The following is a 25305-nucleotide window of genomic DNA, read 5'->3' on the forward strand; positions in this document are numbered from 1 at the left end:
GTACAGGGAGAAGGGCATAGAAGAAAGAACACAGCCCTGAGGGGAGCTCGTGCTGATGGTCCGGGAGTCCAAGACATTCTTCCCCAGCCTCACTGGTTGCTTCCTGTCCGTCAGGAAGTCAGTGATCCACCGGCAGATGGGATCAGGCACATTCATCTGGGAAAGCAATCCTTGAAGAAGATCTGAAAGGATGGTGTTGAAGGTAGAGCTGAAGTCCACAAACAGGATCCTAGCATAGATTCTGCAGGACAAAGTGTAGGGCCATGTTGATGGCATCGTCTACAGACCTGTTGGCTCTGTATGCAAACTGCAGGGGGTCCAGGAGGGGGGCCGTGAGGGTCTTAAGATAGGAGAGAACCAGGTGCTCAAAAGACTTCCTGACCAGATGTCAGAGCCACAGGTCTGTAGTCTTTTCGTCCAGTGATCTTTGGCTTCTTGAAAGCTATATATGATATAAAAATTATATAAAAACTGTTAATCAGCAAAAGAAATGATATCATAGTTCTTATAAAGAAAGCCTCTATCAATCAAACACCAGCAGTGTAGCAATGTTGTTCACTTACACTGTATATAAAACACTGATTTTGGCTACATCCAGTTTTTACTGTATTATAAACATTTTTTACCATGAAGAGTAAAGTGTTTGGCATTTTTGTCATTGTTATTGAGCTCAGAGATCAGGCCCAGCCCAGTATCTACCTGGTTATGAGCAAGGAGCTGGAGGTGATAACTCAACAATAACCAGGCCATGCATGCATGGATGGATGCATGGATGGATCAGTTTGTAGGCTGTGTGTGGTCAGCAGCAGGCTGCTGGGTGTGGACCAAGAGGGAAAGCCCAGCATGTGAAACCCATCAGCAGAAGGCCAGAACAAAGGTGCACAGACAAACGCAGCCCAGACACTCAGGCAGGACGAGTAAAATAAATGGCAGCAAACACAGTATGATGTGGTAAAATGTGCTTTCTTTCACAAACAGATAGCACAAACAAGAATCACAAGAATCTCCTTTGTGGTTCTTGTTTTTCTTTTGAGTATATTAATAAAAAGTTGAAATAAAGTGGCAATAAAATTCATGCACTGAAGACCACACGAAACCCTAATTCACCCTACTACCTGTTGCCTTCACATTCCATTTGCATCCCTTGTCCACAGAATCAAAAATGACCCTTCTTCGCTAAAGATCGAACATAAAGCAATTGCATTTTAAATGGAAGCCCATTTTGCATTAAGAAACACTATCAGCAATCAGAAATTGTGTATATCAGAGTTCTCTGTTTTTACTGTCCTGAAAACTGCATTAATTCAGTGGATGCGGTTAGGTTCAAAACAACGTAATATAAGAGGGCAACCAATTCAATCTAAGAGGGATCCAATTTTTATCCATTCATGTACCAGCTACTGGCTTTTTGCTGTTATGTTCTCATATCGCGTGAGAGTTTATTTGCCAGGTGTCAGAAGTCTAATAATAAAGCTCCGGCACAACGTGGTCGAAGTTACCCGCATATCGGATCGCATCATGTCAGTGAAGATCGACGCCGACCCGACCGTCCTACGGATTATCTCCTGCAGGGACGTGCAGAGAGGTTTAAAGGGGCGGGTGCTCAAAGTTAAAAAGGGGCACATTGAACCATGCTGAATAACAACAACACACATTCATCAAGAATCTAATATGGGAAGGGCAGGGCTGTGTTGATCTGAGACTGTAGACATTAAAAAGTCCACAGGAGAGATGGTAGCTGATTAAACAAGTTTCATGAGATAATAACAAAATGCAAAGATTGGTGACAGCGCTTGGAACCATAAGGCAACGAAAAACTGTGACATAAACTCGGCTCTGCCTGTGAATCACTCTTTGCTTCTCTTCTTCCTTCCTTCCCATCATTTCATATATCACTCTCCACTTGCTGTCTATCTGAGAACAAGGCACAACTTGCTATTGCAATAAACTATAATCTAATTATCCACACCTAACAACTCTTGCACTTAATCTATAATAAAATGATGACAGCAAAATGTTATAGCCCTGCCTTTAGTAGCCTCATACAGCTCCTACTGTTTCCTCCTCATGTCCTTACCAGCCATGTCTGCACAATGTTATATCATGAGTAATATTTTTTTAAATCCAGCTAAATAAAACACACACATGCACACACAGTGACATTTTAGACCTTCTTCAGAATACTGTATATACTATGGGCATCCTTAAATTATTATTTATTACTAGAGCTACAATAATAAAGCAATGAGGAGGGGGAAGTAATAAATATGAAATAATGTATTTATGATGATTCCATTTGTTTCACTATCCACTCTGTGCAGGGCAAAGCTTATTACATTTTTAAACTGTAGAGATACAATCATTTTACTGCTGTAAAATCCAACTTTTGTCTTATTTAAAATATAAATCTAATATAATCTGCTTCTTAATGTATGTTCTTTAAAATACAGCGTGTGTTTTTTAATATATTATAATTATAATAATTATTATGTGGACATGCATATTAGATCGTTTTTTAGTGAAATATAATCCCTCCAGAAAGGCAGGAAATGCCCAGAAACTTACTTTAAAACTAAATATGTTCCCTAAAACGGTGACAGAGCTACAGACCCATGACAGCCTTACACAGGTAGCCAGCAGCTATGACCAGCACTACTTGTGCAGTTAATAAAAGGACAGGTAATGTTTGTCACGCTGTTGCACACACAGCACGCTCGTTTGTTTCAGTTCGTCAGTTGCAACAAGACAGCTTACCAACGTGTATGTAATAAGCTAATACTCCTGTGTGCTACACACTACAGTGTGCGCTGTACACCTACTTACTGGGTTTGTCGCATCAGTCTGTGTCTCTGAGTTAACTTGTGTTTCTCCTACAGCTCCGGACCGCAACAAATGCGCGTGCTCTTTGTGAGCTCGTTCCCGGCTCGTAACCAGCGCGTTCTGCCGTCGAGGGCGATCATTGGTTAAATGTGATCATGTGACTGATGCAAGCCAGATCCTTTTATTTAGCAAAACTATGATTAATAGTTAAATATTATTGTTGAGGGGCACAGACAGGACTCCGCACGCACACACACATAAAATAAATAAATAAATAAATAAATAAAATTTAAAAGTTGCCTCAACAAAAGGGCACTTTGGGCACTCATCAGGAAAGGGGCGGGTGCTCAAGCCCCTCTAGCCCCCCCCTCTGCACGTCCCTGGTCTCTATCCATCTAGTATTAAATCTTTCTGGGAAACAAGTATGTATATTATGCACACACACAAACACACATGCAGCTATTACCTATTTCTTGTTTTTATACCTAAGATGAATTATTGTTGAATGAAGACATTTTTCAAACAAATGTAAAATGTGGGCAATTGTGTTTATTGGGTAAAGGAAAAGGCAGAAGGGGGGGAAAGGATAGAAAGAATGAAAGAGAGAGATGAGAGAAAACCCCAACAATCCCCTCTGAGCAAGCAGCAGGCGACAGTGGATAGGAAAAACTCCTTTTAAAGTGAAAGACACCTAAAGGAGAAACCTATGGCAGAACCAGGCTCAGGAGGGGGCAGTCAACTGCCGGGACTGGTCGGGGGGTGAGGGTGAAAAAAGAAAAAGGAGGGAGGGGAAGGGGGGAAATGAAGATGGAATAGAGGTGGAGGAAGACGAGGTTACATCAGGTGAGAAGCAGCAGTGCCCCTCCTCCAGAACCAGTGGAAGCGTTTTTTCTTCTTTTTCAGATACTCTTCCACCAGCACTTTTTTCTCAATGATGAGGGTTTTCAGCTCATCGATTGTTTCTGCGTTTTCTTTCTCAAGTTTGTTGCATCTTTTCACCATGTCTTCTAATTGTTCTTGTTTTTCTTTAAGCTTGTCTTTCAGTTCTTTAACTGTTGCCTCCTCTATTCGCTTTGCCTTGTGCACATCTGTGTGCATGTCTTCCAGCTGCTGGTTTCTCTTCTGGATTTCTTGAAGTCTACACTGCAGGTCTTTATGTGTTTTCTGTTGTTCTTGCTTTTGCGCCTGGATTTCAGTGTTTTTGTACTTCAAGGTCTTAGAAAGTTCCTCAAGTTCGGTATTTTTTCTCAGCATCTCATTGATGCTACTCTGCATCGCTGAGCATTGTTTTTCCAGCTTTTTCTTTTCTTCTTCCAGTACAGTTGATTTGTACTTTGTTTCGTTATACAATTCTTGGAGTGCTTGATTTTTCCTCTGGAGATGAAGTTTTTCTTCTTCCTGTTGTATTTTCTGTTGGTCTTTTTCTTGAAGAAGCTCTTTATTTCCGTGCACTTTTTTATCAAGCCTGATTTGGAGCGATCTGTGTTTTTCCTCCATCTCGTCAAGCTTGGAGTCCATTTCCTTCTGTTTCATTTCCATTTGCTTCTTGTCTTGAAGCAACTGTTGACTTTTGTGCAGAGTTTTGTCATGTTTCACCTGCAGCGCTTTGTATTTTTCCTCCATGGCTTGGAGTTTGCTCTGCAGGTCTCTCTGCTCTACGGGCTCTTGTTTCTTTTCTTGGAGGTTCTCCTTATTTCTCTCCAGAGCTTCATCAAGCATTACTCGCAAGCCTTCATTTTGTTTCTCAATGTTCCTCAGCTTGCAATCCATTTCTTCCTTTTTTATTTTCTGTTGGTCTATCTTGTGAAGAAACTCTTTATTTCTCTCCAGAGCTTCATCAAGCATCACTTGCAAGCCTTCATTCTGTTTCTTGATGTGCCTCAGCTTGCAATCCATTTCTTCCTGATGTATTTTCTGTTGGTCTTTTTCTTGAAGCAGCTCTTTATTTTTGAGCAGTGTTTCCTCAAGAGTTAGTTGCAGCATTTTCAGTTTTTCCTCCAAGACTTCAAGCTGGGAGTCTGTTTCTTTCTCCAGCATTTCTTGTTGCTCTCTCTCTTGAATGAACTCTTTATTTCTGTGCACTGTTTTCTCAAGCTTGATTTGGAGCGATCTGTGTTTTTCCTCCATCTCGTCAAGCTTGGAGTCAATTTCCTTCTGTTTCATTTCCATTTGCTTCTTGTCTTGAAGCAACTGTTGACTTTTGTGCAGAGTTTTGTCATGTTTCACCTGCAGCGCTTTGTATTTTTCCTCCATGGCTTGGAGTTTGCTCTGCATGTCTCTCTGCTGTGTGGACTGTTGCTTCTCTTCTTGGTGGATTTCCTTCAGTTTTTCCAGAGCTTCGTCAAGCTTCTCTTGGAGCTCCTGATTCTTCTTGACCATGTTTTCCTGTTTTATGCTCTCTTTTTTCTCCTTTTGGAGCAGATCTTTATTTTTTTCCAGAGCTCCATCAAGCTTTTCTTGGAGCTCCTGATTCTTCTTGAGCATTTTATCCCCTTTAATGCTCTCTTTTTTCTCATTTTGGAGCAGATCTTTAATTTTTTCTAGAGCTTCATCAAGCTTTCCTTGGAGCTCGTGATTCTTCTTATCTTGGAGAGCCCATTGTTTCTCCTCAATAATACCTTCCCTTTCCTGAAGCTGGTAGGATAATTTTTCTAATTCAGCGCTCTTTCTCTCATTTTCTTCTGTCAGGATCTTAATCTTTTCTCTGTTCATGAGATTTTCCTTCTCCATTTCTTCCAATCGCTTTTCCTCTAATTCCACCTGTTCATCCCAAGGAAGAGAGCTGATGTAAGGGTCTAGGGACTCATACCATGGAATAGAGCTGGGGTCAGCTTCTTGTCTTTCTTGCTCTTTCTGAGACATGTTGGAGTCTGTATACCGTGAGTACGAAAAGTATCCAGATGTTTGAAAATGCTTTACTGGTGAACGTTTGAATGCTGCTAACATAAGTGCTGCAAATAACGGACTGAAAGTTGTACCTCCTCACCCCTATTTATGGATTCAGAAGCCTGTGACATCACAATTCCATAAGCCAATGAGGTTGTCACATGACATTCTAGAATGAGGTCATGTTTTTGTATGAATTTTTTAAATAACATCAACATTCCGTAAGCCAATGAGGTTCTTACATGACTTTTGAATGAGGATAATTATTTTGTGTTAATCGACATAGCCTGCTGCAGCTCAGAGCTCGTGAGCTCAAACGATCCTCCAACCTCAGCCTCCCGGTAGCTTGGATTACAGGCACGCGCCACCGCACCCGGCGAGAAGCAGCTACGTTAACAGGGCTTTTAACTATGTCTGAGGTGACATCATGACACTAACCTGCTGCCCATCATTAGCAAAGTTGTAATGATGGGCAGCAAAGATGAGGAATGAATGGTGCACAATTGTTATATGCAAGTTTTTAGAAAGCTCGTGGTTAACCCAAGAGTATTTTGTCACAATATCAAGAAGAGTAAAGCTTCAATGTCAAGAATAGATAGGAATATAGGGAATTATATATTTTTATTTAAAGACAGGACTCACATGTTTTCATTTCTAGTCTTTAAAACCTGTCTCTATCAGGGACGTGCAGAGAGGTTTAAAGGGGCGGGTGCTCAAAGTTAAAAAGGGGCACATTGAACCATGCTGAATAACAACAACACACATTCATCAAGAATCTAATATGGGAAGGGCAGGGCTGTGTTGATCTGAGACTGTAGACATTAAAAAGTCCACAGGAGAGATGGTAGCTGATTAAACAAGTTTCATGAGATAATAACAAAATGCAAAGATTGGTGACAGCGCTTGGAACCATAAGGCAACGAAAAACTGTGACATAAACTCGGCTCTGCCTGTGAATCACTCTTTGCTTCTCTTCTTCCTTCCTTCCCATCATTTCATATATCACTCTCCACTTGCTGTCTATCTGAGAACAAGGCACAACTTGCTATTGCAATAAACTATAATCTAATTATCCACACCTAACAACTCTTGCACTTAATCTATAATAAAATGATGACAGCAAAATGTTATAGCCCTGCCTTTAGTAGCCTCATACAGCTCCTGTTTCCTCCTCATGTCCTTACCAGCCATGTCTGCACAATGTTATATCATGAGTAATATTTTTTTAAATCCAGCTAAATAAAACACACACATGCACACACAGTGACATTTTAGACCTTCTTCAGAATACTGTATATACTATGGGCATCCTTACATTATTATTTATTACTAGAGCTACAATAATAAAGCAATGAGGAGGGGGAAGTAATAAATATGAAATAATGTATTTATGATGATTCCATTTGTTTCACTATCCACTCTGTGCAGGGCAAAGCTTATTACATTTTTAAACTGTAGAGATACAATCATTTTACTGCTGTAAAATCCAACTTTTGTCTTATTTAAAATATAAATCTAATATAATCTGCTTCTTAATGTATGTTCTTTAAAATACAGCGTGTGTTTTTTAATATATTATAATTATAATAATTATTATGTGGACATGCATATTAGATCGTTTTTTAGTGAAATATAATCCCTCCAGAAAGGCAGGAAATGCCCAGAAACTTACTTTAAAACTAAATATGTTCCCTAAAACGGTGACAGAGCTACAGACCCATGACAGCCTTACACAGGTAGCCAGCAGCTATGACCAGCACTACTTGTGCAGTTAATAAAAGGACAGGTAATGTTTGTCACGCTGTTGCACACACAGCACGCTCGTTTGTTTCAGTTCGTCAGTTGCAACAAGACAGCTTACCAACGTGTATGTAATAAGCTAATACTCCTGTGTGCTACACACTACAGTGTGCGCTGTACACCTACTTACTGAGTTTGTCGCATCAGTCTGTGTCTCTGAGTTAACTTGTGTTTCTCCTACAGCTCCGGACCGCAACAAATGCGCGTGCTCTTTGTGAGCTCGTTCCCGGCTCGTAACCAGCGCGTTCTGCCGTCGAGGGCGATCATTGGTTAAATGTGATCATGTGACTGATGCAAGCCAGATCCTTTTATTTAGCAAAACTATGATTAATAGTTAAATATTATTGTTGAGGGGCACAGACAGGACTCCGCACGCACACACACATAAAATAAATAAATAAATAAATAAAAAAACATTTAAAAGTTGCCTCAACAAAAGGGCACTTTGGGCACTCATCAGGAAAGGGGCGGGTGCTCAAGCCCCTCTAGCCCCCCCCTGATCTCCTGCTATGCACCACAGACCAACTGCCCCGACGAGGAGAAGACAGAATTCTGGCGCGCCCTCGACGACCACCTGCAAACGATTAGCCCTGAGGAACACGTGGCGGTAGGCGGCGACCTAAATGGACATGTAGGCAAGGGGAGAGACGGATATCACCGATTCCATGGCGGCCAAGGATTTGGGACCAGAAACGACGAGGGTTGCCGGGTACTGGACTACGCAGAGGCCCACGATCTTGCCGTGACCAACACCTTCTTCAAAAAGAAGCCGGCACACCTCATCACGTACTCCAGCGGCGGCAGAGACACCCAAATCGACTACTGGCTAGTCCGAAGACCCCATCTCAGCCTAGTCACGAACGTAAAAGTCATACCATCAACCAATATTGGCCCTCAACATCGGCTACTTGTGATGGATCTCCGACTCAACCTTGGCCAACGACGACGAAGAACACCAACCACGACGGTGGAGAAGATCAAGTGGTGGCGCCTCCCTGAGGGATCCAATTTTTATCCATTCATGTACCAGCTACTGGCTTTTTGCTGTTATGTTCTCATATCGCGTGAGAGTTTATTTGCCAGGTGTCAGAAGTCTAATAATGAATAAAGTTCAGGATATGCTTAAAAACTCACCTCAGTATAGCCGTCATCAGAAGGAAGTGCGCTTCACTGACTCATCAACTTGTCTCAGGCTTTCCACAAAGTTTCACAGTTGACCTTAAAGTAAGATGCTGCAAGCTTACCTTGCAGTGTATTACTTTTTAAGGTCTAAAGACCTTAAAGTGCGCTATAGATTGAAGTGATTTGAACTGACAACAGGGCTAATTCAGCACTTCAAGTTAACATCAATAAAAGTTTTTAAATTTATTCTGATTTCCGTTTGTTTTCATTGCCTGTGCTATCTGTTATTTAGTTCAAATTGTGGGTAGATAATGCTGTGCTGTCATGTGACCTGTTCTCTCATGTGTGCCTTTCTCTTGTTTTGTATGTATTTCTCGTTTGTTATTTATTCCTATTTTATTCCTGCAATTGGTATGGAATTCATTTTTTTTTAAAAATGATCAGTGTTTTGAAATTAGATGTGATGAAGATGTGACCTTAATTTACAAAATCAACATCATGTTGGATTCAATGAGACATGAAACTAGTGCATGAAACAGGTCTCAGTAAATGTTCTCATAGACTGCAATACACTGCCCCCTGCTGGTCATTATAAAGTCTGCAGATGTCATTTGACATGAATGTCATATTTGTGAAACAAAATAAAGGACTCTGTAAAATAAATGAAAATCAAATATTTATATACAGAATATTTATGTACAAATGCTGAAAAAGACATTTGAACAAGATGCACACCCAGTAAAATTTAAAAAAAAAAGAAAAGTCAGTTTTATCATGTGACTATCATGCTGTCATTTCTGCACAATGCACTTTACACCAGATCAAAATAAAACACTGTGAGGTCGTTCTAACCGGAAGCCCAGAGAGCTTCGACAATGCAGCACAATGCCCTGAAGCATCAGCATCAAAATATACTTCAAGTACCAAAAAGTACTCATTGTGCAGAATGCCCTATTTTTGAATAGCTGGACATTTTAATTACTTTATCACCAGCTGTGACTACAGCTGATAATCAACCATGTTTCATAGGGATGTGACTACATTTAGAAATGTCACGCATTTTTAGGTATAAAGCAAAAGATGCAATGAAATAAATAAGCTATCACATATTAATCCAAATGAATTCACTGAAATACATCTGCACATTTCTGCAGCCTGACTTATTACACACGTGAACACAGTACACATTTGTTTACTGCAAGCTTGTTTCAGAGATGTGATGCAGTTAAATCTGTATGCGTCTGTTTCCTTGTAGTGTTAGTAGAGATGGTGAACCTGACACAATCCTGTGTTTGGTGTGAAGGAAACCAGTTAACAGCCGGTTTAGTAAAATTCTCTTGAACTCATGGAAAACTCATCGTCGTCTCGAAGTGAGCAGCTGAAGCGTCCCGTGTGATCAGAGGTCCTCGTCGTCCTCGCTCACCATGACGTCGAGCTCTTTGTCTTTCCGTACGACGCTCTCGGTGATGAACTCCTTGTGCTGCTCCTCCAGCTCACGCAGCTCCGCCTGCAGGCGCTCCAGGTGGAGCACTCGCCGGTTCCTCAGCAGCCGGCTGGGGAATGGGTTCGTGTCGTTGAAGGCGATGCTGGTCAGCTTCCTGCATGGACACACGCAGGTGGAAAGGACTCGATCACCAACACAGAGGAACTGGAAACTGATCAGCTTGAGTGTTTCTGTTTTATGCTGCTTGATACTTCAGGTACTGCAGTTTGAGCAGGAAATACTGGACTGACTGGACCACATGTATCCGAGAGCTGCAGATACTTAAAAATCTTTAAATCGTTGTTACTGTGATCAGGGAAATTTAAACTTCTCACAAAATTTCAGTAAAAAGGGTTTGAAGCTCAAAGATTCAACAGCTACATCCGCTACACTTCTGAGAGTGTAACAGCTCGTAGATTAAGGCGGGTGGAGGCGAGTGCGTACCTGGCATTGGAGACGGTCTTTGTGAAGAAGCGTAGGTACTGGTAGATCTCCACGCTGTCGTGAATCTTCAGGATGTCGTCCTCTTTGTATTTGAACAGAGCCAGAGTGTATCTGAAGATCACCTGCAGCACAGACACGCATTTCATAACAGGACACTCACGCCACACAATTAATTGGAAACTTTGAGGAGGTGAGTCATAAAATTACTCTTTCAGTTGTGGTGCAGTTGGGCCCTTTACTCATTACAGCTCTGATCGATTTCCAATAAGCCACTTGGTTCCTCAGTTGCCAGATAATATTAACTTACTTGGTAGTTGAGCTTTAAGTTTAAATTAAACTTTTGGGTTGGATCTACGTGGCTGAAGCTGTTGTCAGCATTTATCCCTGTGTGGTATATATTTCTGTGTCTGAACTGTGATTTTATTTCCTGAGACAAACGATGTAAAAGCTGTGCTGCATTTGTCACATTGCAGAAACAAGCCCAAAGCCATTGTCCCGCTCATCGTCTGGATTTACGCTGCTTGTGGTAGACTGTGAGGTCGTTACTAGAATGATCTGCTTTCCCACTCCTATTTCATGTCACATGACAGTTCCCCATGCTTAGTAAACAATGTCTTATTACTCCTAAAATGTAAATAAAGACATCTAAAGGTGAAAACAAAATCATTTTTGTTTCCATGGACACTACTGTGGTGCATTCAAGTGTTGTCTGCATTTCTGTCATGGTGTGTTCGGGTGTATGGTACCTTGGTACCCTCATACAGGAAGGCGTCCCACAGAGGCATCAGGATGTCGCTGGGCAGACTCTCCACAAAAACCACCAGGAACCAGTTGAAGGTGACCAGAGAGACGTCAATGTTGTGATCCTCAAAGTGAGATGCCAGGCGAGGAAGCTTCTCCGCCATGAAGTCCTTCAGCACGCGCTGGTCCGCCTGAGCACAAAGACTCACAGAGATCAGCCTCACTGATCACTAAAACAGATCACAGCAGGCAAGCAGGTGAGTGTGTCTGCTGACCTGAGAGGCCACCAGATTCTTGGTGTAGTAGTCCTGAGGCATGATGGCTTCCACCACTGCCACCAGACACCAGAAGGCGTCTTCGTCACTTTGGAGGACCAGCAGAGCGAGGGCCGCTAACCTGTGGACATTCATGGAAGGTGAGGTTCTGCCTGGAAGGCGGGTCCACATAAGAACTCAGATATAAAATTTATACTTTTGTTCTGACCTGTTGAGTACCTGGCAGTAGCCAATGGCAGGGTTATGCCCGGAGAAGGCCAGAAGGATGCGGCGGAGCTGCTGGAGGGCGGGGCTGGAGGGCGGGGCTGGACGGCGAGGAGAAGTGCTGATTGGTCGTCAGGGTTCGGTGAAGGTCCAGCTGGACCTGCCTGGAGGCAGGATTAGGAGCTGTCCGACTCTTCTCACACAGCTGGAAACAGAACAGGATTACTGAGTGCTCGCCAGCATTCCCAACAGGAAGGAGGAGGAGCCACCTGTGCTCAGGTGCGGATAAAGCACTCTCTCTCTCTACAGCTGTACCTGCTGATAGCGTTGCATGTGGCACTCTTGGCTTGTCAAAGTTCTGGCTTGGACCAAACAGCGCCACACTCTCTGCCGATACTCCCGAGGGACGCCTTCACGCACCAGAATTTTGAGCTCAGGTGAGATGATGAAGTCATCGTCGGACCTGCCTGCAAGGTACTGAGCCCAGCGGCTCAGCAGGGAGTGCTCCAGACCCTCCTACAGAGACAATGATGTATGATATAAAAAGAGGATAACCATTATCTGTTAAGCATTATGTTACAATTTAACATAATGTAAAATTGTAACATTGTAAACATAATGTTACAATTTTACATTATGTTACAGTTTAACATCATATAAAATTGTAACATTATGTTTACAATGTTACAATTTACAAATTGTAACATTGTAAACATGATGTTACAATTTTACATGATGTTAAATTGTAGCTGTTAAGGGTGGTGAGTTAGCGAACCTAGACGCGGACTTCTCGTTTAAGTTGAACAGTGTCTTTATTTACAGTGAAGCCAAAATCAATCCACAGTTATCCACAGTGCAAGTCCCTTCAGTGCTCCTCTCCCCGTCTCCCCTCGTGTGTCCACAAAACTCCCTAGAATCAGTGAAGTGTCCCCTTCCGTCTCTCCGTCTCGATCGCGTCCAGGCTTATTAGGCAGCTCAGAGTGGCAGCACTTACGGGTCGGAGGTAACAATCGCAGCGGAGAAAAAGCGGAGCGAGAGAGGAGAACAAAAAAACACACACACACAGGTCGACCGGTCGGGGCACCGTCCGACTCTGACAGTAACATAATGTAAAATTGTATTATGTTTACAATGTTACAATCCCTACCCTCACCTATGGCCACGAGCTGTGGGTAGTGACCGAAAGAACGAGATCGCGTATACAAGCGGCAGAAATGAGCTTCCTCCGAAGGGTGGCTGGCCTCTCCCTTAGAGATAGGGTGAGAAGTTCGGCCGTCCGGGAGGGGCTCAGAGTAGAGCAGCTGCTGCTCCACATCGAAAGGAGCCAGCTGAGGTGGTTCGGGCATCTGACAAGGATGCCCCCTGGGCGCCTCCTGGGTGAGGTGTTCCAGGCATGTCCCACCGGGAGCAGGCCCCGGGGCAGACCCAGGACACGCTGGAGAGATTATATCTCTCGGCTGGCCTGGGAACGCCTTGGGACGCTTGAGCGGTCAGCAAAAGTCGACTTCCCCCATCACCCACTCATTCACAAAATTTCCCTCGGGCCGTGAACAGGTGATATAGCAATCACTATTACTGACACCACGTGACCCAAAGCTACGCCTATCCACAACATTCCGGCCCCTAATTATTACATTTTTACAGTAATAATTACACATCCAACACCATAACTCACAACACACACTTCATCATATCACAGACACCCAGTGAGACAACATAACATACTCAAAAGTCCACCAAAGTTATTTTCTCATGTCTTCTCTTCTTTTCTTCTGTCTGCACATGGTCAGTCAGTCATAGGCCAGAGGTTACCAGCACTTAGCCTAAATATAGTCAGTCTGATGTACATCTCATAACATTAAAGTCAATTCAAAGTTAGTTATGTCACACTGTGTCAAAAATGTCATAGTCATGGGTCAGAGGCCTCCTGAAGAAGGCATATCTTTGTGATGGGTCTGCACACATGGCTGGTTGGGGTCTTAATCCAGACCTGACGCACAAGCCCCCTTTCATCTGGTGCAGCTCCGGTGACTCTCCCAATGAGCCAAGAACCACGAGGTGCAGAATCATCCACTATAAGGACCACATCTCCAGGAACAAAGTTACGTTTAATCCTTCCCCATTTCTGGCGCTCTAATTCTGTGACTGGGACTCTCTTTGCATATCCTCTAGATATAAGATCTGTCATGAAGGCAGTGTAGTCTTTATGAAAGTCTTTATCTCTGATGAACCTTTTCTTCAAACCTAAGGCTCGTTGCTCAATTGCACAGTTGTCAGGCATTCTTATGTCTCGGTCTTTTAGTGGCAGGGCAATGCTGTAGTGCCAATCCCCCAAAGTCACCATCTTGCTGGCCAATTCCAGGAACTTCAAGTCTTCCTTTGACAGCCCCATCTGTTCATCATTGCTGCTCTCAGGAAAATCCATCTTGAACTGCTGTTTCCATAGCTTGTCCAGTGTGACAGCAGAAACTCTGTTGGCGGTAACTGTTGCCAAACATCCTGGCCTTCCACAGCATTCTCGATTAAGTGGCCCATTCACAGTCCAGCCGAGCACAGTCCTAATGGCAAAGGGTCCATCACCTACACTCCGGATGACCTCCAAAGGTTCTAGAGCTCTGGGCATATTCATGCCAATCAAAAGCTCAACATTGGCCTTAATTTCTGGCAAATGAACATGCTTCAAATGTGGCCAGTCAACCAGGTCCTGTTGATTTGGGATGTTACCAATATCTACAGGCATTTTATGCTGAGTGAAGAGGTTAGGCATATCACAGTACATGTCACTGTCCAATCCAGCAACTTCAAGTTCAGGTACAATGAAACTGTCCACCACTTTCTCCTGTCCCATGGTGCGCAGGAGAATCTTTGTCCTCCTCCCAGCAATATTCAGCTTGTCCATAAGACCCGCTGTACAAAAGGATGCTGAACTCCCTTGGTCCAGAAAGGCATACGTTTCCACTATTCTTTGACCTCTCTTTGATTTTACTTTAACTGGCACAATGGCAAGCTTACAGTCCTGTTCACCGGCCCCAGTAAGACCACTAGTCTGGATCGTAACAGGAATGTTATCTGCCTCATTATTAGGTTTGATTTCATGTACAGTGTAGTGTAAGCATTAAAAGATCATAAAAGGAAACACTAACATTTATGTGAAACTAATTGTAATAAAAAAAATGAACAGGTGCTTTATAGATTTAAAAGAAAGAATCTGAAAACAACACTTTTTTGGTCTGAGTGATCAAAGTGGAAAACAGAACTGATGTTCAAGAACAAACCATAGCTGCACTAATATTACACATCTCCATTGTTGTGGTGAACAGACATGTTGCTTTTAAAACCACATGCAGTGTGTGACCGTGACTGTTCACTGAGACCATGAACGCCACTTCGCTGAAGCCTTCGCCTTCTTCTTCTTCTTCTAAATTGGAAGCAGAAGGAGCACGAGCTGCTTTGATCTACTGAAAGGAAAAAGCAGAATATCTGAGTTGAAACCAGTCAGCTGAAACCAGTAAGACAGGAACAAATTCAATGCAGTGTCTCAGGTGGCTTAGCCTGTTACAACTGTTGATACAAGCTAAATACAGTTAACACACAGTGTCAGGGAGCTCCAGTGTGGGAACTAGTGGCTTTAGGTTTGTAGTCATTTAACTTTCATCCCTTCATTCATTTAATTCAGGAGGAAGAAATGTCAGGTGGGTGCAGGCTGGTTACATGCATTTGGTCCCATGCTGTCTTTAACTTGGTTCACTTTATGGCTGGGCTGTATGTGGGCTTATATCATGTTACTTGGGCAGGAGTTCCTGTCCCCTGTTAGACTTAGAAAGTTTCTCCATAAGTAGAGCTTCTAACTCTTCTAGCACATCTGTGGCTGACAGTTTTTTGGTGGCTCTTTTTACCCCACACTGGTTGTGAGTGTGTAAATAGCCCCACTAGTTATTTTGGGTTGCAGTTAACTTGGGAGGAAGAGGTAGGTCTGCCATGACTAGATGAATAACAATTATCTGGGATACATAAATTTCATAATGCATGCATGTATCTCTATAAACCTGCCTGAGGGCTGCCATTTTTTACATTCAGTTATTTCTTTGTTGAATCTAAATAATGAATGTGTTACAGTTAAACTGACACTGATCAGTGTAAATGGCTCATTGGGACACAGAAACCTTTAAATTAAACCCTATCACCTGATATCGAGTGTCAAACAATATCAAAGCTGTAAAAGCTGTTTACAGTCAGAATTTATAAAACTATGATTGTAAATAAATTCAAACAAGTGAGCTTTTCTCTTTGTGCTGAATATCAACACTGTGATTTCTTAGACTGTAAGCTTTACTTTAGCACAACCAGTTGTAGAAGCTGCCACTCCAAATGTCTTTTGATAACAAGAAAAAAATACCTTTTCAGTCCACGGCCTGAAGTTCTTCTCCGACATCTTCTGCCATCGGCTTTGTCTGCTGGTTTGAAGACAATAAACCACAAAAAGATGATTTAGTCACTTTGTCTGCGTCATGCAGCTCGAATGTGTCGTGTAACGATGTTGAATAGCTGTCGTTATCCCTCTGCTGTGTCAGTAGGATTGTACTGTACAGCATCTCATTGATATGTGAGGAATGCTAATGTAACACGATAACAGACTTACATCATTAAAACATAAAGGGCAGGAGATATTTAGATATTTTTATATTTATATTACATTTTATAGCTGACGGATATTACTAAATAGATAGAATTTACTAAATAGCTGGATGAACATGAAAAATATGACTATAATAACAAATGACCATGAGAGCCAGTAGAATTAATTCAACTGGACACTCAAAAGACGTCCTTAAATGCTCTTTAAGTGGCGGAACAGATGAACAAACAGTTAATCGCTTACTTGAGATGAAATCTGCTCAGCTACTTTGAAAACAGCTTCTAACTGGTTCATCCTTTAACAGGATGACTGCTCAGGGGTAAGGCCATCATGCAGTCCAGCAACCTTTATGGTTCTGCTTTGATTCACCAGGAACTATTAGGGAAACCTTCCAGCGCCTCCTGTGAAAGACACAGGCATAAACACACAAACATTTATTAACATGTTCCACAGTGTTCCAGTTTGATTTTCTCATCCTGTGGACAACAACGTACATGGATGCAGGTTTATTGTTAACTTTTGTAAGGTTTATTTAGTGAACATATCCAGCTGCAGCTCCACTGTGATCCTGAACTGGATAAGCACTTAAGAAAATGTGTCAATAAATGGACATACATCAACTTACTATATTTATCCAAACAGACGGGACCAATAATGCTTCACTGAGTTAGAGACTTTAATGTCTCTTCTATGTAAGAATGTCTCGTGCTGATATACCTGCAAACTTGACAACAAAGGTTTTTCAGACTGCATGTAGCTCTATGTCAGCTCACACATTTACATTTATGTCACACTTATTTCTGCTTTCCCATTTTATAATTATTACTTACATTTTGATTAGATACCTTGAGTTTGTAAATGATCAGATTACATAATTGGAATAAAATGTATCCAATTCAAGGTTGCGGGAGGATGAAGCCTATCCCAGCTGATACAGGACAAAGACAGGCTGCCAGTTTATCGCAGGGCTAACACAATATGTGTAACAGAAAATCCACTTAAATGTTTGATATTTCTTATAATAATCATAATTATGACTATTATTTAAAGGTTTCTTTATAAATACATTTTGATTTTTTATAACCTCTAAAATATAAACCTGAGCTGTTTCAGATTCTGACCTCTGACCTCACTGCAGCTCCCTCTTGGAAGTATGTCTGCTTCTTGTCCCCAGTGTTGACCACCTGCCCTTGATATCACGTACTGTACCTGAGGAACAAAAAAGGACAAACACTTGCCTTCATTTAAGAAGTACATTCATACAGAGGTAATCTATGGAAACACACTAGTTCAACCTTTGGGAGAAATCAGTTCCTGTGAAACATTTCTGTAAATTAACATCATATGGAGAATGAATGAAATGAGTTCTTCCGGTGACTCAGCAGTCAAACACTGACAAATGAAATCTAGTTAAACTATTAAGCATATTTGCTCTTCTGAAATCTGTGTTAAACAACAACAAACATAAATTAGTAACAAAAATACAGCTGAGTAGATATTACAAACCACCAGCAGCCATAATGCTAAATTTTAATCTTCAAATGTTTCTGAGCCGTCTTCAACCTGCTTTTAACACATTAAAGTCCCACAGTCAATGCAGCCTGACTCAATCCTAGATGTTCAGCACACAGAGGTACCGTTTGAAGTTTAGTGTTAACCTGAGTCACTGATCATTTGCAGTATTACAGAGTCTGGCAGTCTTTGCATGATGTCCACGTCACTATAAGTTTCTAGCTGACTCTCAGGTGTGCCAGCAGGAAAGAGTAATAATAACCTGCATCCTGAGGTTTGTCATGCAGGATTAAATTTACAGTGGCTTTGTTCACACAGCTAGGATTGTATTTTACACTGACCCTGGGTCAGTATAAGTATCATACAGTTTAAACGAAGCACTGAAACTTGCACATATTTATTACAGATGCACTGAAGCTAATCGAGATATTTGCTGTCAACCTGTGGCTGCGATTAATCACTTTACTGAAAACTTTATTAACTAGTAACTTCATCAGTCATGACAGAAGCTAATATTTCTGTGCTAACATCGTTTAACCAGTAACAGCTTTCCTCCAATATAAGCTAACGTTTACACCGTAACTTTAAGCTAGCACCATAAAGACGGTAAAACACGTAATAATATCTACAAATGCATCTTAAAGCTCTTATATTAGCACTCGGTGTATTACTAACATAACCACATTAACATTACTGACACTCGCTGACTTTTAATAGTCATTCTATAAATGCTGTCCGTTTAAATGGTCCTGTACCTGTACACACTGCATATCCACCGGATTCCAGCCAGAGTGGATTCTGGAGTCTTCCACGCTCCTGTTAGTGATCCTCCATCTGGATGGATGAGAACAACCTTCTGAACAATCTAGCAGGTCTCCTTGGGGGGCACGTCTCCCCACCCCCCAAGCGAGGGCCGTGGCACTGAAACTGCCGGCTGAGAGAAGGCTTGAAAAAAAAGGACATTTATCATTTCTTCTTCGGCCACCTTTTTTTCTCATCGTTTTTCCAAAGTACACATTAAGCTTCTTCTGCAGCATTATCACACACTAATTACACATGGAAACCTACCTACTTCTTTCTTCATTACAAACAATTACACTTTCTGTAAAGTGCTTTCAATAAAACACAAAAGAAAAGTGTGTTTTGTTTTGTTTTTTTTATTCAAGATCTGTTCACATGTACTTAGCAAAGGTGAGTACACAGCGTGTTGGGTCTGGGCCTCTTTGCTTAGGCTGCTGCCCCCGCGACCCGGCCTCGGATAAAGCAGATGAAGATGCATGGATAGATGGACTGATGTTCCAATTGTAACATTATGTTTACAATGTTACAATTTCACATTATGTTAAATTGCAACATAATGTAAAATTGTAACGTTAAGTTTACAATGTTACGATTTTACATCATGTTACAATTTAATATAATGTAAAATCATAACATTAAGTTTACAATGTTACAATTGTAAATATAATTTACCCAATTAATTCTGTCATAACAGAAGTATGACTTCTCTGTGTTATTAATCCGTATTAATATTGTAGGGATATTAATATCCCTACAATATTAAGCATCAGACTTTATCAAATTTTCTAAAAACTTTTTTTGTTGGATAGTGTAGCGCAGCTGGATAGTGTAGTGGTAATACTACACATCTTTGGAGTCGCACGTTCGATTCCCACCAAGTATCCAGTAAGGGTCCTGGCTAGACCCCTCATGCTAACCAAAAATCCCTGGAATGGTGCGGCTACGTCTGCAGTCTCTCCGCTTGAATTTAGAGCTTGCTTGTTTGTTAAATGTATTATTTACTGTTTTTAGTTTACTCCATGACGGGGCTGGATATCGGGCGTCCTGCACCACCCATCCAGTCTGGAGCATAGCGAAACCATTTCTGCACTGTTTGAACGAAGGTGAACTCAGAAACTGCCCCCACCTGCTGAGTCAGGCCATCTAAGACAACAAAAAACCCCCAAAAACAAACAAACAAAAAAACAGTAAAAAAGAGGGGTTCAATTAGAGTTCAAATATGAATAACCTCTCGCCAAAAGTCTTTAACAGCTAGAAAGCTGGCAAACTACTAAGCTGATCAACATGAAAGGCACAAGGTGGAAATCAGCAAACTGCTGCCTCACTTTGTTCACCTGTGCTCTATATTTCATGGTCCGGTTGGCTGCAGGACCAAACATTTGGCCTTACACCTTATTTCTTTATGTTTTGCTTCCAAGGTGCCAGACTTGTAGGTAACTTTTTACACTGACATGACCTCAGCAATAGTTTCCAGTCTTTCAACTTCCTTGGGCTTTGGCTGCTTTTTTACTCATTTTCAGTCCAGTCCTTCTACCTGACCATTTTCAGAGAACTCTAAGGAGCTTGGGGGAAAAAAGCAACCGGACTTCTTTAACTTTTTTGAAGACGTTTCGCTTCTCATCCCAGAAGCTTTTTCAGTTCACTGAAGCCTCATAAGAAAGTGACACAATGACATTTAGATAATAAAACTCGCCAAAAATGAACCTTAAGAGCACTGTCTCTTTAAATACCCTCTTTTGCTTGGTCTGCTCCTTATTTTTTCTCATTTTTTCTTACTTTGGAGGACCAGCAGAGCGAGGGCCGCTAACCTGTGGACATTGATGGAAGGTGACGTTGTGTCTGGAAGGCGGGTCCACATAAGAACTCAGATATAATATTTATATTTTTGTTCTAACCTGTTGAGTCCCTGGCAGCAGCCAATGGCAAGGTTGTGCCAGCCAGCAGGATGCTGCTGAAGGGCGGGGCTGGAGTCTGAAAGTAAGAGCTCGTTTAGACTCTATTCTGTGAACAGGCTTGCTCCCACGAATATGTGAATTCATCTGTAAAAGAGTTTAACTCTAATGCACCTGTTCCTCCTGCTCCCTGCTGCAGGGCGGCCTGTTGGACTAAGAATGCCAGTGCGGAGCTAAGAAGATCAAAGAGGAGCTGTTGTTCTTGAACCTGCCAAAGTGAGTAACCTCAAATCGGTCCCCAAAGGCCTCAAACCACCACAGTTCAGTCGGTGTCAGTTTTGTTCATGTCATGTCCTCCTTGCGTCTTCCTTTGAGCCTCTCCTCTTTGTCTCATCTCTTTCAGTGTGCTGATCCTCCATCTGAAGTGGTTTACGTTCACTCCATCGTTCACCGTGGAGAAGAAGAACAGCCCCATTGTTCTGACACAGCAGCTGGTGATCAGCCAGGACACAGCCTTTACTGAAGAGGTAAGGGAAAAGGCACACCATTCATTTCAAGTATGGATGGAGCCCATTTCTAAGCTAACGGGTGGTGCCGCTGCCCTCTCCCAGTAAACTGCTCGCTATTTGTTGGTCAGCGTGATCAGTCGTTTGGGCTCCTCAGCTTACAGCGGTGAGTGGGTGCTTTCAGACACATGTGCTGAATGCAGGTCAGCTTTGAAAGTTTATGAGACGTTAATAAGTGCGCCTTCTCCTCTCAGGACATTACGTCTGTGACGGCGTTCACCAGATGAGCGGAAGAGACGACGTCACAGACAGCCGGCTCACGTACGATGACGAGTTGGTCTGCCAGACCACGTGTGAGTCTGTGTGTGAGCAGCGGCAGAGAACAGCTTACCTGCTATTCTATAAAAGACAGGTGACGTCTCCCAGCAAACAGTCAGCATGTCTGTGCAAATATTCAGTGTAACTTGTAGAAAAACCCTCACACTCAGTTTATTTGTGTTTTTCTTTTTCTATTTCTTACTTTCTTTGCCGCACTAGAAAGGCAGCAGAGTCGGGACTCAGATCTGCAGCAACACCTTCATTGTTATTGTTATTATTGTTGTTAGTACTCTTGTTGTTATGATTGATATTGTTACTGTTATGATCAGTTTTATTATTATTATCATTATTAATTTTTTAATACATTTGTTTATCTTTATTATTATTAGTAGTAATGTTGTTGTTTATGTTGTTATTGTTATTATTATTACTGGTATTTTTGACATTATTATTATTATTATTTTGTTGTTATTGTCATTATTAGTAGAAGTAGTATTAGTTATATCATTTTTATATCAGCCTGGAGTGAACAACATGAAAGCATGGATCCATCCTCCCTCACATTCACAATTCAGGCTGCTGGTGTAATCGTGCGGGGGATATTTTCCTGGTACACTTTGGGACCTTTAAATGCTACAGTCTGAGTATTGTTATGACCACAGTGTACCCTCTTCTGATGGCTGAAAGTAAAAGGGGGTCCAGTACCGGTTCCGGTACCAGGCCTACTGACAATTTAACATAATGTAAAATGGTAACATCATAAACATAATGTTACCATTTAACATAATGTAAATGGTAACATTGTAAACATAATGTTACCATTTAACATAATGTAAAATGGTAACATTGTAAACAGAATATTACCATTTAACATAATGTAAAATGGTAACATTGTAAACAGAATATTACCATTTAACACAATGTGAAATGGTAACATTGTAAACAGAATGTTACCATTTAACACAATGTAAAATGGTAACATTGTAAAAAGAATGTTACCATTTAACACAATGTAAAATGGTAACATTGTAAACAGAATGTTACCATTTAACACAATGTAAAATGGTAACATTGTAAACAGAATGTTACCATTTAACACAATGTGAAATGGTAACATTGTAAACAGAATGTTACCATTTAACACAATGTGAAATGGTAACATTGTAAACAGAATGTTACCATTTAACATAATGTGAAATGGTAACATTGTAAACAGAATGTTACCATTTAACACAATGTGAAATGGTAACATTGTAAACAGAATGTTGCCATTTAACATTATGTTAAATATAACTAACGGATTTACTTTACCAAATGGACCATCCCGGCCTTGCCGTATTGGTCTATTTGATTCACCTTTGTTTTTATTGTTTATTTTATTTTCACTTGCTACACATAGGACAGACATGACTGGGGGAAAGAAAGGGGAGAAAGAAAGAGGGAAAGAAAAACAGCAGGGAAGAGGAATGGTGATAAAGGGCAAAAAACAAAAACCAACAAAACAAACAGACAAAAAATATATATATCAGTCACTTCAACTCAAAGAAGTCCAGACGCTTTTCTTTCCAAGCTCCTTTGACTGACTGTTAGGACAACTTATTTATTGCAAGCATGCAGTACAAGAATAACTCGATGTTTCTGACTTTGCATTACGAATTGTTTACCCACTGACAAACATTTCAAATGAAATTAAATTAAAAAACAATTTGTGGTAACCTGATTTTAATTCAAAAAGAATCATTAACAACACTTCTTGTAATGGTGTCAAAATCAGCCCAACTTTTATTTTCAAATGCAAAAAGTAAAAGAAAATGAGCCAACATACTGGACACATATAATTGTCAATATAATTGTTTATAAACAATTATACTGTCATCATTGTTACAGATATGGAAACTTTATTAACAATTTGTCCAAGTAAAAAAATGCCCTGCTAATTGTTGGGGTTTTCTCTCCTCTAGCCCTTTCCTTTAAGCTCTTCTTTACATCCCCCCACCCCCACCTTTTCTTTTTTCTTAATAATATAACAATAAAAACAATTGGCTGCATTTTAAATGTGTCAGATCAATGTCTTTATTCAAGAATACAAGAAATGGTAATAGCTGCATGTGTGTTTGTGTGTGTGCATAATATGCATACTTTACTTGTTGGATCCAAATCCCACAAGGAATCAAATAAAACAAGAAGACAAACAAAAACAAAACAAAAATATATTTCTCTCCCTTCCCAGGTCAGGTTCACAAAAGCATTGCAGCTCTTTATTCCTCTTGTACAGCTCCAGAGTCTGTCAGCCAAAAAGAAACTACTGAGGTTCCAACACCCAGTGTTTCTGTAAACACAGATGAAAATGAACAGTCATCCACATCTAAAAGATTTGTAGATTCGAGGGACCGGTATAATACATCTAGTACATCTTTGTTTAAACCTCAGAACACAAAAAGGGAACAAACCATTGTATACAGATTTAAAAGTGCGCAAAGCAACGAACAGTCACCCTCTGAAACAGCTGAGGTTATCACAACCATTGTTTCTGTAAATACACAGGAACAGTCACCCACCTCAAAAAGATTAGTATATTCAAGGGACCAGTGTATCTACTCTGGTCAAAAGAATCCATGCTTCGTACTGATGTCCACAATTCTTTTTTATTCCTCTCACAATCATGGAGCACCGTGAAAACTAGAAACGAGTAAAATAATATCAATAGCACATATGACATCCATCTCAGCCACTTATTTCTTTTCACAAGATGCACAAGTGCTTAACAAATAACAGCATAATGTTTTTACCGTGTACGCCTTGTAAAAACAGTAGTAGAAAAGTTGTAGGTTCGTGCTCTTGTGGGGGAGACGTATGTTATCCACCACCTCGATAGCTAGCCGAGAGTTCGAGGGTCACTAGAGCCGCCGAGAACGCATGAACTACTTACGGTAGGACGTTTTGCCAAAGTAAGACGTTTTGTCAGAACACCGAGTCCTCAGGAGGATGCAGCCCATGAATTTGGACACGATCTCAGATGCACTTCTGGTGTTGTCATGGCAACCCACACAAACATTTCAGCGTCAGCTACAATGAGGCGGAGCCCTTACTGGGACACTGAGCTCAGGTAGAGTGAAAGACAACATTTTTCCGCATCCAAAACAGCAGCGCTGTTCCTGTGACCTCTAGTAAAGCCTCTACTTGGGAAAAGGGAGTCTTTCATCAAAGCATCCTGCAGAAGTTGAATAAAAATATGCAAATGTTTAAATGATGCAACTTAATGAAGGCTGACAGCAGTTGTACTATTTTACATTGCAGCGAACAGGGGTGACCATTATTTTCAACGTTTTTACAGCATTTTTCACATTGAAAGTGAAATAATATAAATAATGTCTCAATTAAATTGCGTTAATATTTAAAAATACAAAAACTACAGCTTTGTTCACAAGCCAATAAAAATGTACTTGGGCCAGTGATAAATGAAAATAACACTTATTCAGCACCTGGTTGTTGCGGCTGCATCAGGACACCAGATGTTCAGCCTCCATCCTGTAGGCAGACTTATCCCCGTCTGAGAGGAGTCCAATAATGGTGGTGTCATCTGCAAGCTTAATTAATTTGACAGACTGGTGGTTGGAGGTGCGGCAGTTGGTGTACAGGGAGAAGGGCATAGAAGAAAGAACACAGCCCTGAGGGGAGCTCGTGCTGATGGTCCGGGAGTCCAAGACATTCTTCCCCAGCCTCACTGGTTGCTTCCTGTCCGTCAGGAAGTCAGTGATCCACCGGCAGATGGGATCAGGCACATTCATCTGGGAAAGCAATCCTTGAAGAAGATCTGAAAGGATGGTGTTGAAGGTAGAGCTGAAGTCCACAAACAGGATCCTAG

General features: G+C 41.2%; 2 protein-coding genes across 2 annotated transcripts; both read right to left on the bottom strand.

Annotated features, from left to right (window-relative positions):
• Positions 1-3363: 3363 nt before the first annotated feature.
• LOC146638231 (uncharacterized) lies at positions 3364-5938 on the bottom strand. Its single transcript, XM_085360571.1, has one exon. It carries the CDS (start codon positions 5764-5766, stop codon positions 3655-3657), a length of 2112 nt encoding a protein of 703 aa, XP_085216697.1. The 5' UTR covers positions 5767-5938; the 3' UTR covers positions 3364-3654.
• Positions 5939-10024: 4086 nt separating this feature from the next.
• LOC146638232 (TBC1 domain family member 2A-like) lies at positions 10025-11742 on the bottom strand. The gene is made up of 4 exons (XM_085360581.1): positions 11572-11742; positions 11302-11487; positions 10556-10677; positions 10025-10226 (listed from the first exon to the last, which is right to left on the bottom strand). Exons 1-4 carry the CDS (start codon positions 11740-11742, stop codon positions 10025-10027), a joined length of 681 nt encoding a protein of 226 aa, XP_085216707.1.
• Between the last annotated feature and the right edge of the window lie 13563 nt (positions 11743-25305).

Source organism: Diplotaxodon limnothrissa, linkage group LG2 (assembly GCF_057381915.1).
Source record: "Diplotaxodon limnothrissa isolate DT_005_m linkage group LG2, D_limnothrissa_male_GT1.1, whole genome shotgun sequence".
NCBI classification, from domain to species: domain Eukaryota; kingdom Metazoa; phylum Chordata; class Actinopteri; order Cichliformes; family Cichlidae; genus Diplotaxodon; species Diplotaxodon limnothrissa.

What these genes read in the sequence shown, in the direction of transcription:
- LOC146638231 (XM_085360571.1), bottom strand. Translation starts at nt 5,766, where the DNA reads ATGTTAGCAGCATTCAAACGTTCACCAGTAAAGCATTTTCAAACATCT.
- LOC146638232 (XM_085360581.1), bottom strand. Translation starts at nt 11,742, where the DNA reads ATGTGGACCCGCCTTCCAGGCAGAACCTCACCTTCCATGAATGTCCAC. An exon ending in AGAATCTGGTGGCCTCTCAG is followed by an intron (nt 11,488 to 11,571) that starts GTCAGCAGACAC and finishes CTTTGTGCTCAG; the next exon opens with GCGGACCAGCGCGTGCTGAA. An exon ending in AAGACCGTCTCCAATGCCAG is followed by an intron (nt 10,227 to 10,555) that starts GTACGCACTCGC and finishes GTGTCCATGCAG; the next exon opens with GAAGCTGACCAGCATCGCCT.